At 40.8% G+C, this 15194-nt stretch overlaps 1 protein-coding gene across 1 annotated transcript in view; it reads left to right on the plus strand.

Annotated features, from left to right (window-relative positions):
• WRN (WRN RecQ like helicase) overlaps nt 1-15194 on the plus strand; it is a 38534-nt gene that overhangs the window by 12363 nt on the left and 10977 nt on the right. Inside the window, exons 10-23 of the mRNA XM_068681559.1 lie at nt 279-354; nt 925-992; nt 1381-1489; nt 3145-3213; nt 3719-3801; nt 4708-4814; nt 5505-5692; nt 6796-6973; nt 7573-7754; nt 8989-9090; nt 9400-9492; nt 10786-10927; nt 14678-14845; nt 14951-15045. Coding sequence (XP_068537660.1) covers nt 279-354; nt 925-992; nt 1381-1489; nt 3145-3213; nt 3719-3801; nt 4708-4814; nt 5505-5692; nt 6796-6973; nt 7573-7754; nt 8989-9090; nt 9400-9492; nt 10786-10927; nt 14678-14845; nt 14951-15045 — 1660 coding nt within the window. The remainder of the gene's footprint in view (nt 1-278; nt 355-924; nt 993-1380; nt 1490-3144; nt 3214-3718; nt 3802-4707; nt 4815-5504; nt 5693-6795; nt 6974-7572; nt 7755-8988; nt 9091-9399; nt 9493-10785; nt 10928-14677; nt 14846-14950; nt 15046-15194) is intronic.

Consider the following 15194-nt stretch of genomic DNA (forward strand, 5'->3'; position numbering starts at 1 on the left):
CATTCCGAGTAACGTAGCTATGCCTTACAGTGTCTATTGCTTTATTATCTCATTAATAAAGCCATATGCTCTCCTTCATGCCGGGTCTCTCAGCAATCTGTCTGTTTCTCTTTCAATCCTCTATTTTAGCCTGTAAATATCTTCAAACTTGCTATCTCTTTCTACTGGAATTTTCCAAATCTTAGGCCCTGGGCTCACTACCCGTGACTGTCTGTCAAGACAAAGCTTTGTCTCTTTAAAAGATGATCACATACAAGTCTTTGTTTCTCTCACTAAAGATCCGTTGCTGCCCGTACCTAGTGAAATCCAGGTCACATGTCTGAAGACTTATTTTGGGCATTCTTCTTTTAAACCGTAAGTATGTTTTCAATTTGCTTTCTTTCCTCTCTTTCAATTCAGAATAGCTTTTATTACTAATTTAAGAACCATTAACAAACTTGGACCTGTGCAGAATTCCTAGGAAAAGCAGCGTTTGCCACAGTGAAATATCAAAACGAGCTCATGGAATGCTAACTGCAGCACTGTACTTTCATAACAGGGGATGAGTTTCTTGACTATGCTGTTGGCAAACCGATAGTGATCAAATGTTTTTATACCAGGTCTAGCTCAGGTATTTCAGAGAAGAAACACTGTAAGCTTGCACAGATGTTGTTCTCTGTATGATAAACATACTAAGGAAGTTTATCTTTGTGGGGCTCTAGTTAAGGAGGGATGGGTTTCTGTCTGTCTCTAATGCTGATTGCCCAAGTCTTATTAGAGATCCCCATTGTAACACTGGTGGAACCACCTGCAGTAGAATAAACACTGGTTGCAGCATGCAAAGAGGAAACTATCAGGCAGCTAAAAGGGTTTCTTTAACACAATTTACATGTAATGTAATGTGTGGTGGCAAAAGTAAAATATTATTCTTCCATTAATTCAAAGGGTCCAGTGGAAAGTGATCAGTTCTGTTTTAGAAGACAAAAGAGATAATCTTGTTGTAATGGCAACTGGTAAGTTACTTCTATGTCCTAAAAAGCGGTGAGAAATCTTTTTCTTTTAGGGGAGAATAGGACATTGGAACTTGGGGACTGTCCATGTGGCTCTTAGGAGCAGAGTGCCCAGGACTTCTGTGTGAGACTGCAAACCTTGGCCAGCTATGCTGGCTGCTTGTAGTTGTCTATTTTTTTTTTTCCCCCGCTGGCCTTGAAGTAGGGAGGGACATTGAATGGATGCCACTAATATATATCTTGCATCTTTGTTTGTCTGCTTGGGGGACAAACATCAGCTTCGTTTTTAGGGCTCAGGAAGGTGTTAGAGTTGTTTTATACTTTCTATACTGCTATAAAACATAGCTGTGCGTTGTTTCACTTCTGCCTGCGTTTTTCTTTTTTCTTCAAGGGTATGGGAAAAGTTTGTGCTACCAGTTTCCTCCTGTTTACACTGGATGTACTGGAATCGTCATCTGTCCTCTTATTTCCTTGATGGAAGACCAGGTACTGCAGCTGACGTAAGTAATTGCCGTATTTTCTGTGGAAACCCATGGATTCTGCTCGTGGCATTTCTCAGCGTTTAAGGCTGCAGCTTTGTACAGCAAGCTGTTTGCGTTTCAGCTGTAAAACGTACGTTTCTCCAGGAATGCATGTAAACTAAATTAATTCAGGGATCTAAAGATTACTGGATCTGGCGACTACAGGATTCGGAGGCTGAATTTGCAAAGGACCTGTGCTGGTGGGTGGTTTCTGAAGGTAGATCCTTCTCAATTATTTCTGGATTCAGAGGCTCTGTTTATGCAGAACAAATGAATGGAGGAACTTCACATATTGTCTGAGCCCGTGAGAGCTCTGTCAGAATTTCACAGGGCTTCCTTCGGGTCCAAACAGTAAGAGATGAACAATACAGAGCTGGAAGATGAAGGCCATTCAGATCAAGGTTATGACATAGATTTCTAAGATGGATGGTGAGATAGGTCTAACACCCGTTGTCTTCACTTTTAAATCCTGCCACAGACCTTTTAAGTAGGCAACACTGAGTCACTCTTACATGAACAGTTATAGGGGTGGGCAAAATCTTTGATTTTAATACCTGCTTTTTGTACTTATTTGCTGTTATAACAGCTATTCACTGTTGATACCTTTATTTTAGCTACTGCCTGGGAGAGTCTGTTGGAATCACGCTGAGTTATCTAGTTCATTCCTGCCTTGTCACGCTTAGAAAGGGCATGTCTTTTGTGACAGAGGGGATATGAAGATTTTGAAGAAAGGAACATCAATTACGTGTGGTATTTTCTGCGGCAAATTCTGGCTTTGTGCAAATGAATAGCTGGAGAGCCTCAGCTGGCTGTATAGCCAGCTTCTGGACCAAGTATTAATCAGCAGGGTGTCTATATGTATTCAGCCACTTCTTTGGCTTTTGTACTGTTTTCCTCAGTGTAAAGCGTTTATTCACTACCTTCTCAGTAGGTCATTGATTTTTTGAAGGCTGAAGAGAGTGAATTTCTGCAGCCTAATGCAATTCAGTGATTTGGCTGTCAGTCTGGGCACAGTTCTACCAGGGAATGAAGAATGAGAGGGGGGGGAAAAGCTATCAAAACATAGTGCTGTATTAAAATGCAGCACATCACCAAGTTAAGGAGATAAGTTGCATTGTCCTGGAAGAGGTCAAATATAAATTAGCTGAGTTAGTAAGCATCATTATTGTATTAAACACTAAAAAGCAGCCACCTGATTGAAAACTAGCAGATGTAGCACCAGTAGCCTAGGGTGGGGCAAAAAATTAGCAGCTAGCAAGCTTTTATCTAAGTCTGATGAACTGCATAAGGTAATGAGAAAATGTACCTGCTATATTTTGTTCTTTTGGATGCTTTATTAGGGAACTTAACTCATGTGAAAGCAAATGATTTTAATCTGATTGCACTAATGAAGTCTGTGTCTAGAGGGGACAACTGGACAGGGAATGGACAAGGATGTGGGTGTCGGGAATAGTGACTGTAGTGACTGATTGCTACTGTTTTCTGAAAGGCTTTTCCCATATAGGGCCTTGGAAGAAAGTAGTCTCTGACCCCACAGCTTGAGCTTCCTTTACCAAGCGCTGGCATAGGCTGAAAACTGAGGTGGGAAGTGTTCATGAGTAAATCGATACGTGATTGTGCTTTTTTTACTGCAGCATGTCAGGGATTCCAGCATGCTTGCTTGGTTCGGCTCAGTCGAAAAACGTCAGAGATGGCATCAAAGCGTAAGTCCTGTTTATGCTGTTTGGGACTGCAGGCCCTAATGCAGCTGTATTTGAGAGAGGTGAATTTGTCATCTTACAAACTCTCAGTCCTGGCTCAGGCCTTGAACCTGCAGTCAGTAATAGTGCATGCGTTTACCCACAATGAGCATTTGGGAGGCATAGAGCCACCCTCCTGTGCCCTCTGCCTGGGGAGGGGGGTTATTGATTCAGCTTTGTGCTGTGGTTTGTACAGGAATCACAGGTCTTAAACCTGTATTTGTCGCAGAGTCAACACAGCAGCACTTTCCAGCCCTAAAGGCTGGTAAATCTCTCTCCTGTCGTGCTGTTTACTGCTTTGTTTTCCTACTGATCTGGAATGCTTTACACTATCTTCATTTCCTTCCTTCTGTTGCATACTCAGAAGTCTGTACGTGTTCTCATTTACATCTAGATAGTCACGATTTCATTTTGGTTGGTTGGGTTGTCTGGGGGTCTCCTGTGACAGAGTATTTTCTTGGTGTTGCAGGGGTCAATACAGAGTCATATACATGACACCCGAGTTCTGCTCAGGGAATTTAGACCTACTTCAGGATCTTGACCAAACTATTGGTAAGTTGGGGGTAAGGTTGAGGATGAGGGGGCAGGCCTTCATTTCATGATTAACTTTTTTAATGGTGTGACAACTTTATGCCTGTTTCTCGCCACTAGTGAGCTTGGAGGCTAGTGTATTGGCTGCCAAAAGACAGGGTCAGAAGATCCATTATAGTATCTTAACTTGTCAGATTTTCTCAAAATACAGCAATAAAATTCTGTTTTGAAACACTATTGCATCTTGGTAAGTTTTGTCGAACACAATGTTGCAGCTCGTGCATCATCATAACAGTAGTGTAAATCCTAGGTAGATAACACAGAAAAAAAAGTCTTTGTTTAGGGAACTGAGTTTGTAGACCTGCAGACAAGTAATACTGTTCAGGAAGATGGTGAACAATCTGAATATCTGGAGTTCTGGGAAGCTTATGCTTGGCCTCTCTGACACCAGTGCACTTTGAACATGTCAATTAGAATGCTGTATCTGGACTCAGGTGAAGGAGTTTTTTGATTTAGAAATGGCAAGGATATTTTCCAGGCACATCTTTTGACACTTCTCATCTGGTATTTTTCTGAACTTATATTTGGTTCCTCAGTACAGTCCTGAGATTCTCAGGCTTTGTTTTACAACCCAGGAAACTGGTGATATCTGTAAACAGTATTTTTGACAAGTAGTTAGGCAGTTTGGAAAGGGAAAAAAAAAAAAAAAAGGCATAACCATCAGTAATAGTTTATGAATTTGACCCTTTGTAGATGATGTGTTGGAGATTTGAAGCTTGGATAAGGAAGGGGAAGTGTATGGGGGGGGGGGGGGGGAATCTGTTAGAGCTGTTTCATCTAATTTGTACCCAAAAAAAGCCTATATAAAAATGGTGGTTTATTTGCCATGTAAGTATTGCATCCATGCTGTGGTTCTGTCCCCACCAGGTATTACCCTTATAGCTGTTGATGAAGCTCACTGCATTTCTGAATGGGGCCATGACTTCAGAAATTCCTTCAGAACCTTAGGCTCACTAAAGAAGACTCTGCCAATGGTAAGGTTTTCAGAGGTGTTTGATTTCCAGTGTAAGAGGATACAACTTAATTTCACACAATAGCTTGACATTTTATCACTTTATGTTACTCTTTGGGAGTACTTACCGTGCTGTTTTTGGGAGCTTGTGCAAGTCCTTGCTAGTGAGTGAACTTCATTGCGGTTTTGATCTTTTTTCCAAATCTTTAAATAGAGGATATTCTGAACCTGGACTGCCAAAACTTCTGAAAAATAATTACTTTTGTTGGATCCCTGTGTGCTGAAAGGTGTCGATCCTAAGCTCCTGGTTTACTTGCAAGGACAAATAGTTAAAACTTCCAAATGCGTTCCAAAAGCATTTATTGGATAAACTTCAAAACTTAGACCTGAACTTCAGATCCTATTCTTGAAAATTTTCCCTATGTGTTCCCTAACCTTAGCCAATTGCATCAGAAAATTGTGCAGACTCACAGAGATGCAACTAAAGATAGGAATTAAGAAGATTCTGTACATTAAATGTTCTGCCGATGTCTACCCTCCTTAACCATGCAGACCAGAGCTCCAGGAGGTGAAATATTAATTGTTTTCCAAATAGCTGAGCTGATCCAGTGAACATAATCAGATTAAAGTGCCTGTTTACATGCTAATCAGTTTTGACTTGTGATCTTAAATCATTGAGAGGTATTGGACTTTTGCTGTCTTTTTATTTCAGGTTCCCATTGTTGCTTTAACTGCCACTGCAAGTCCCTCGATTAGAGAAGACATAGTGAATTGCCTGAATCTGAAGAATCCCCTGGTCACATGTACAAGCTTTGACAGACCGAACCTGTACTTAGAAGTTGGACGACAGAGTGGAAATATGATTAGGGATTTGAAGCAATTCCTTACTAGGAAAGGAAGGTAAGGATTTAAGCCTGTTTGGTGTTGTTCTGTCAGATATTAAAGCATTAAATACCAAGGTATCAGTAGGGTGTACTAAAAACTGTCACCAGTCTTCAAATGATCTGGTGAAGAGGTGCCTGGACTCTCTCCCTAGTCATTCATCATGTTCTCCCCCCTGCCCTTTATCTTCCTTCCCTAGTTTAAAAAAGGTTTTGAGGCAAAGAATTGTGGTATCCCACTGTTTGCATGTTGTTCACTGTAGGATTTTCAGGATCGTTTTATGCTCAGGAGACCTGCCAGCACTCCAGCAATTTGACCGAGAGTGATGTATTAGCTGGTGGGTTCCTTCCTAAACAATAGTGTGGGTTGATGACTAATCTAAAATATTTTTTTTTGTGGTATTTTTTTCTGAGAAGGCTGATCTAGCAGTCCTTTTCTGTTAGCAGACCCACCAGTATACCCACAATAGTGGGTTTCCTGCCACTTTCATCTCCTTGTCACAAGCTACAGTGTGTGACTCTACAGCAATATAAATAAATCTCATAGCTCATTTGTATGCTATGATATAAATGTAGACCTTTTAAGTGGCATCTGTAAAAGTTTGTTTCCCGATGACTTTCAGGGAACTGGGAGGCCTTATGCTGCTACTTCTCCAGCATGGACCAAAATAATCTGTGTTTTGCAAGACACAAGACTGCCAAGTCTGCTTTTCCAAAGGACAGACAAATTGTAAACAAGTACTACCTTTTTGTAAAAGGGGCGAAATGCCTCCTTTTTCTTGCTTTGCAAAGAGCTCTTCATGTGCTGTGAAGTCTGGAGATCAGTCTCAAGCACTGAGAGCTGTGTGCAAGCAATCTAGGAGCACAAATATATTTGATCCAATAGCTCTGTGGGAAGATGCTAAGCTGGCTTTAATCTATGGTGCTTCTGTATGTAGTGATGACATTTCATGCTAATTGTGGTATTATCTCTGCATAACATATTATCTGATCTGTTTAAATCTCCAAGATGATGAGTTGCTGCAGAAAGCTGTGTTGCTTTTTCAATTAGGGTCAAGCGGAGTTTTTGCCAAAGGGTCACTTCATCTGTTCTGCATTTTAACATGTTGCTATTACTTTTAGCAGTTCTGAGTATGAGTTTGAAGGCCCTACCATCATCTACTGCCCTTCAAAAAAGACCACAGAAAAAGTTGTGTCTGAGCTGACTAAACTGAATGTGCCCTGTGGCGCGTACCATGCTGGAATGGGAATTCAAAAAAGGAGAGAGACCCACCACCAGTTCATGCGGGATGAAATTCAGGTACCTAGGAAACTAAGTCTGTGTTTTCTTATTTATAATTGCAGGGTTTCCAGTAGGGGAAAGAATTTGGGAAGATCATTGTTTCCAATTTACTTTGTATATTCTCTGTTCTGGGCAAGAAATTGCTGGCCTGTGCTGCCAGCAGTATGGTTCCTGGCTTATGTTTCAAATTCCTCTAGTAAATCTCTTGAAATACATAGCATGTAAGGAAGATGGTGGTGACTGGAACAATGTCCTCCAACATCCTGTGTGCTTCTTTCATCCTGTAGCTGAGCAGGCAGAGAGCTATCCTGGGGCTTCTGTTGTTCTTCAGGACAAGTTTTGTCACCGGTTTGAGAACAACTACCTGAAAACACTCAGGCATTTGCCATCATGTAGCATTACTCATGGCTGTAATCCAGTGCTCATGCTGTGACCCAGATCAGGCTCCTTGTTACCAGTGAAGTAGAAGTCAAACGAGAATTTGAAGCCATTGTATTTTAGGCTGAATTTGGAGTCATGGCAAGAAGTTGTCACCAACAGTGCAAGCACTAGTAGCAACCCAAACATATTTTTGATGTTCTTTTCAAAACTTATGCTGTGTGGCTCCTGTTTTGTAGTGTGTTGTGGCTACAGTGGCGTTCGGAATGGGAATCAATAAAGCAGATATCCGGATGGTTATTCATTACGGTGCCCCTAAGGAAATGGAATCCTATTATCAAGAAATTGGGAGAGCTGGTCGTGATGGGCTTCCTGCTTCTTGTCATGTCTTGTGGGCTGCAGCAGACTTGACTTTTAACAGGTAAGTAACTGAAGACAGCTGCTTCGGCATAGATAGCCAAAAGGTATCCAAAGAAAGAAGCAGGAAGGGTTTAGTTGAATTCCTCATGGATTTGTTAGCATAATTCCAAGTATTTTTTTGCATGCACTCAGTACTGGATACTAAGTATGTTGTATTTATTCTAGATGATGTTAACATTACCATACTTGTCTGTTGAGTGTCCTTGTTCCCATTCTGCTTCCTGAAAATGTATTGCAAGGCAGACAGTGATGAAACTTGGTCATTTGTTCTGTAAATCCTCTGACTTGTTTATAGACCTCTCAGTGCCCTTTAGGAGTTTGGGTGCTGTAGAATTTTTTCCTTCTCTCCTCTCTCTCAGGAAATCCTGATAGTAGAGGTCTCTTGTTGACGTTGTTAGCCAGTGTAGGATTGCAGAAATGTCTTAGCTCAGTCTTTGGAACTTGTGTGACCAGACTGCCAGGCTGTGAAGCCATGTACTTCTCTGTTCTTTCTTTTCCAAGCAGGCAGAAGCTTGCCTCTTTCCAAGTTGAGCTGGAAATGGTGTAGCTGCATTAAAGTGAAGCCCAACGCCTGCAGTACTGGTTTGTTTTCCATGCCTTGTGTGACAGAGAGCATGGTGCAGGTGGTAGCTCAGGTTTGGCTCGTGCAGCAGCTCAGAGCATGGGCAGAGTGAGTTCTCCATAAGCCTGCTATTTTTTTCAGTTGGATGCTTCCAGTGACTATTGTAAAGGCTACTACTTTAGGCATTAGGTAGATGTGCCCCAGCATACTGGCACTGAATCCCTTAAAAGGAAGGTGGTTAACATACTAGCATGGCTTGTAATCTGGCAGTAGCATCAATCGCATCAATCAGAACTTAACAGATCTTATCTGGAAAACAAGAGGCTGAGTGAAATTGCCCTCTGCCTCTTCCTCCCTGCTCTATGGCTTTCAACATGGATTTCTGAAGCTTAGTTTGTGGTGCTAAAAGAATCTCAGTCTTCCCTTCTGCCCAGTTTAGAATAATTGTCCTTGTAGGAAAGCATGAGCGTGGTGTTCTGACTGTGCCCCATGCTGTAATGATCCAGATTATAGAGAAACAGGCAGGTAGCTCGGGTCTGGCTTCAGGAGGATATCTTCTCCAGCTGTTTCCAGTGAACCTGGCTGAGACAGTCTGTGATACTTCATTGTTGGTATGGCACAGGGGGGTAGTTGTCAATACTTACGGTTCTTCACTTTTTATTTTGACCGACAGACATCTTCTAACTGATATACGCAGTGAAAAGTTCCGATTGTACAAACTGAAGATGTTGGAAAAAATGGAGAAGTACCTTACCTCAAATAGCTGCAGGAGGAAGTGAGTACTGCACTTCATTACATGTTTTGTATAGCTTCAGTCATTGTGACTCGGTCACAAGGGTAGACTGTGGCCATGAGGCCTCTTCAATATCAAGAAATACAGCCTTTGGCGTATTTATACAGATGTATCAAGTGTTCCTTATTTACTTCTCAAGGAAAAAAAATTCCTTTTCTTTAGAGGAATCAGGGCCAAGTAATTGGCTCCCCAGTGAATTAATTAATGATGCTGATTTCAGCTCTGTTTTCTGCGATGAATTTAATGTAAATTCTTGTTCTTTTATTTAATTCCTTACTTTCCCTTGGGTAGAATCATTCTGTCTCATTTTGAAGACAAACAGCTCCGAAAGGTCTCCTCCGGCATCATGGGCACGGATGACTGCTGTGATAACTGCAGGTGCAGGTAAGCATTCTTCCCTTAAGACTGATACAAGAGGTTATGTTCTCTCAGGCTGACTTACAAGGCAAATTACCTGAAAGAATTGACTTTTTATGCATTTGGTTTTGCAGATGTTCAGCCTGAAGCTTATCTTTGTTTGAACAGCTGTCCCTAACTTGCTACTCAATAACTGAAGAAGCTGTGAGGCAGGTTATAAGCAATAAGTTATGCTGTGGGAAAGCCTGTAAATAAACTGTGGCCACAGTTCCCCAAGTGGTTTAAAGCAACTTTCTCAGGCTGTGAAATACACAGTGGTTCATCACTTTGTAAGTCCTGTTGAGTAATTAATCCCAAAAGAAACGCCTTGAAAGCGGGATGTGGTGCCATGTGTCTAAGGTTAAATGGCCAGAGTGTTAAGGGAGCTGCTCTCCTCTTAACAGTGTGTGCTGACACACGTTCTTTCTGGTGCTGGTAATAATCTCGGATGTGCTGAAGGGAAGCCAGGGGGTCAGGAGTCAGTAGTCATACAGCTATGAGCAGAAACACTTTCCTCCAGCTGTGGTGTGTGTATACATGCTCGCTTTCCCTGAAGCTGTAATAAGTGATTCCTTGTTCTTACTGATCGCATAGTCCTTTATGATCAGAGATGAGATGTTACAGTGTGTTGCTCTTGGCAAAAAAGTTACAAGCTCGCTTACACTTCCTATATGCTCTAGGATTAAGGAAGTTTTGTCTGAGCCCTGCCAAAACTAACCAGTTTTGGACTAACCAGTAACATAGTGAATTTGTTACATAACTGAAATTATTTGGAATATAGAACATTGTCCTTCTCCATTTTTTGTAGTGATTTGTGCCAATAATTTTTTTTCCAGTCAGTAACACATGCAGTAACAAGCCATAGAAAAAATAAATAGAGTTGCTGTTTCCTTCAGTTGTTTCCATTTTGTGTGTGTTTATTGGGGAGAGGAAAAAAAAATCTTTTGGCTATTAAATGCAACTAAACAAAGTCTGATGCTAAAGACAGTCCAAATATTTAAACACTGAATTCGGAAGATTGCTGAGATGACACTGTTCTGTTGCAGCAAGTACCATGAAGAACTGTTTAGTGTTTGGACATGCAATTGGGTTAACTGTGTATGATCTTGGTTTTGGCTTGGTCTCACACTTTCAGTCTTAGTTCTTTATGCTTAAAGGCATCTTTAGTTGCTCACATAAACTGAGGTGTGTATTTTATTTGGTTACCACTTGCTAAATGATCTTTGAAAGAAAGGAGGGAGGACTTGGTTTGTATATGTATATTTCCCTTGTGCCTTTCAGAACCTCCTGTCTTGTGACCCCCAGTGACTCAGAAGGAGGCTTACAAGACTTTGGACAGCAGGCCTATCAGATGCTGTCTGCAGTGTGTGCCCTGGAAGAGAAGTTTGGAACTAAAGTTCCCATTTTGTTTCTACGAGGATCTGTAAGTGGTATTACAAATCATGGTGTGTGCTCTGAGAGCGGGGGGCCATTAAGGTGTCCAGACCATTTATTGATACACCAAACATCACATTGATGCACATTTATATTTTTAGTACCTTTTTCTCACAGTAGATAGATAACTGGAGAGAGGTAGGATAAATTTCCTGAAGCTGTCCAGCACCACTTCCCATGCAGCCTTTAAATGCAACAGGAATAAAAAAGCTGCAGACGTCCTAAGCATGTTGTACTTTCCTCTTGTGCAGCTACAACGAAGGAACAGCTGCTGTCTCCAAGCTCTTGCTGTCTTGGCTCTTTTTCTAAAAGGTATAACGTGCACCCTCATATGGCCCAAGAGCTTAGCTTAGAAACAGTGTGTTATTTGCACTGGACAGAGCTGTCCTGTGTTTTGTGGGTTACTTGGAGTAGGTTATTGGCGGTTGACTATTAACCCAAACATTGGCAGGGGTTCTGAAGCTCTTCCTGTAAGTCTTCAGCCCTTATGCTCTTTATGGTGAGTTTAATGTCTTTGCAGAGACACTTAAGTGGCTTTTCTGTGAAGACTCATCCCTTCTGTTGTCCTGGAAGGAGTAACCTCTTCAGAGTTAGACCAAACAGGTCTCTGCTTGGTAATCTGTTGGTTTATGTTTGAATAAAGCACGCACTGGCTTGTGTTCTGGCTTTGTACTGCTGACTGACTCGCAGCAGTGAGACGGGAAGTAGCATATTAGAGGAGTATGAGTATAAATCATCTATGAATATCTTCACATGCAATGCTTTTAAAATACTGGGGAGGAATGCACCAGACATGAAACATGGGCATAAGAACAAAATCACTTCAAATGTTTACAGCTCAGAAAAAATCACCTGCAGTACCTGATAACACTCAGGGAATGATGTCACAGCAGCTTTTTTAATAAAAGTAATTGTCACATAAGTGTAGCTAGGATAAAAATACATTGTTAACCATTTATAATATAATATATATGTTTTATATATATATATATATATATATATATATATGTAAATATATATATAATTATTATTATATATATATATATATATATATATATATATATATATATATATATATATATAACCATAATATATATGTTAGCCATTTATAACACAGACTTTAACAATCTAAGCAACTTTAAATTATTAGACATTACTGGCAGAATTGACACTCATGCCAAATCAGCACTGCAAATATAGAATAACTTCTTATTGCTTACAATAATACATTTTTTCTGGGCTAACATACATTTTTTTTAAAGCGTTTTTCTTTGCTCTATTGCCTCAGTTTGACCTCTAGAAGAAATGTATGAAATATTCTCTCAGTGCCACCATAAGTTAAACATATCTGTCTGAAGATGATGGGTGTATTATTTTAAGAGATCACATAGCTTCTGGAGAATTGATGTGGCTTTTTGTTGTTTGTGTTTGTTGTTTTTTTTGTTATAAGTTAGTGGTATCTTTTTCCACCAAATAAGTGCGGATGACCTCCAACAGACACCAGGTGGACCACAGGGGAGGCCAAGTTTCACTTAATATTTGAAAGCTGAGTCAGACTGAACAAGGTTTCCCTCTGGGAAACCTTGAACTAGAAATACATGAATAGAAATATTATACTACCATTCTAAACCAAGAAGATTGTGATATTTAAAATGTGCATCATTTATCAGCAACCAGGAATTTATAGTTATGTCAGCAATGATTTTATTGTTATTAATAGGCTTCATGACTCATTGCAAATGGCTTTTAGTAGTAACTCTAACATTTAGTAATTTCTAAGTAGTTAAAATTGCAAGTGTGGCGTAGGACTGACTTGTCAGAAGCCAGAACACTATGACATTTGTCCCAAATATGGAAAAAAAGTTTATTGTTCTGCATCTTATTCCTTTTATAGAAATTTCTATTGTTAACTTACTCTTAAAGTCAAGACTCCGTTCTGAAAATGTGCAGCCATTGGAGTAGTTAATGTAGCTGGCATAACTGAAAGGAATGTTTCCAGCTTTAAAATGCATGTTACGAGTTGAATGAGGGCTGTCTAGACACAAGGATGCAGGGCTTGGCTTTTTCTGCCTTCGGAGGAGGTGACTGCCTTGAGTTCAGTCAGGGCTTAGTGCTCTGGTCCCATGCAGCAGTGAGGTGAGTCTCTCCTCCACGTGGTTCCCATGCCCTGCTGCCAAAGGGGTGCCACAAGCCCCTCTTCCTGCTGCTCCACTCCTGCATGTGCTGGACAGGAGCTCCCTGGCTGCCTGAAATTCTCTAGAGCGCTCTTCCCTGCGGTCCCTGGAGATGTTAGGAAGTTCTGCAGGCCTTCCTATTCTAACCACAGCCCTTCCTGCATCTTGTATTTGTCTTTCTCTGCTCCTCTGCATCAGCCTGTTCTGTTCTCCTTTGTAAAGCAAAATGGGCTCTTGAGGGTAGGAGACCTGTGTTTGTATGGCACCTAACACAAAGATGATTCCAGAAGAAGTGCCAACAGGCATCTGGAAAGCCTACATGAATGAGTCCTGTAAATGCAGAAGGCAAGCCTCCACACCACTGTCCCCTGTGTCTAAGATTATAACGTAGTCATCGTGCATATCACAATACACTTATTTATAGCAGACGTTTTTAAATCTTATGTATGTTAGAAATAGCATGCTGTATAATGTATGCAACTATTCAAGTCTTTGTATACACTAGAGCATATGTTTAGTGTAAATATATTTGTGTAATCCAAAAAATATAGTTCTGTATACCATGTAGTCTTCCATAGGGAAGGAGACACTCAGCAAAACTTCTTTGAGACTCTTTGACCTGCTATCACTTGATCCTCTGTTACTTCTCTCTTTCAGAAATGTTCTCAGCTTTTCAGACTGTCAGAGTTTCCCTTCCTCTGAAAGGGACTTCAAGCCCTCTGCAGTCTGTTTGGGTCTTTGAGATCATGGGATGAGAACCTATTACAGAGGACCTCATTGGCTTTTTTCCCCCCAGTGTGGACCACTAGTAAGGGATGAGGAAATAGGCAACTTTGTCAAAACAAAAAAATCTTTGAAGTGAAGGCCAAAACATTACAACAGGGAGCTGAAGTAGAGGAGGAGCCATAGAGCAGGTATCTGTAGTCAGCTTGTTGCGGGCTCTTCACCCTCATCACATCCTTGGATTTAAACAGGCTTTTATATTTTTTTTTGTTGACCTATTTGCTTTTTCTTTAAGTTTTTAAATTAAAAATACAGGTAATGGCTTCTACTCAAACTCAATTCTTAGATATTCAAACATAGTGATGTATTAAATGGGTCTGAGATTGCCCTGAACAAGTTAAATACAAACTGCACTAATGTGTTTTTTTTTTCCTTTGGTGCCTTGAGTGGCTGGGTTGTTCCTGTAACTTCCTCTATGTGCAGAAGTGGAGATATTTTAATAGTGTTATAACCTCAGTGTAGTTTTGTCTGGGGGCTTGCTTCAAAATGAGCTTACTGGTTGTGATCTTTTTAACAGCACAGAAGTGGGTTAGGTTAGCAAAGGTGAGAACGCTCTTCAAGCAACGTGGACAAGGCAACAGGAGCTGTTGTAAATGTGGTTACTGTGGGGGGTGTTACATAAACTTGAATAAATGTTTTTGGCTTGTGACTTCACAGGGAAGTTCTTCTGTGAAGGTATGTTCTTGGAGACACCGTCATATCTCAGGATATATCTCACTGGGTATATTGGAAACTTCCTTTCACAAAGGCTGGAGAAGCCTGACCAGTTCTCTCAATTTCAGAGTTCGCAGCGTCTGCCAGAGAGGTACCGAAAGCATCCTCTGTACGGTAGTGGGAAGGACTGGACAGAAAGCTGGTGGAAGTCACTCTGCCAACAGCTGATAATGGAAGGATTCCTCAAAGAAGTCTCTGGGCAGAACAAGTATATGACGTGTGGGCTTACCCAGAAGGTACTTCTTGGTGTGAGGCTACCCATCAAAGACTTATGAGTAATCTATAGCTAAGCCATACGTTGTTTTTTTTGTTTTGTTTTCTTTTCTTTTCTTTTCTTACAGGGAAGAAATTGGCTTTTGAAATCTGGATCTACGTCAAATCCAAGTCTTCTGTTACAGTCCAATGAAGACTTAAACCTACAAAGAACTCCCAGAAGGTACTTACAGTATGCATGTCCTCTTGAGCACCTTACATTATTTTAACATCAGATCGGTCTCTGAAGCCTGCTTCTCAAGATGGCAGGTTTGACAGGAAATTGCTGCATTAGACTTTGCAGCCAAACCTTTTCCCGTATGCAGTAACAAA

The sequence above is a fragment of the Anas acuta genome, chromosome 4 (genome assembly GCF_963932015.1).
Source record: "Anas acuta chromosome 4, bAnaAcu1.1, whole genome shotgun sequence".
NCBI lineage: Eukaryota > Metazoa > Chordata > Aves > Anseriformes > Anatidae > Anas > Anas acuta.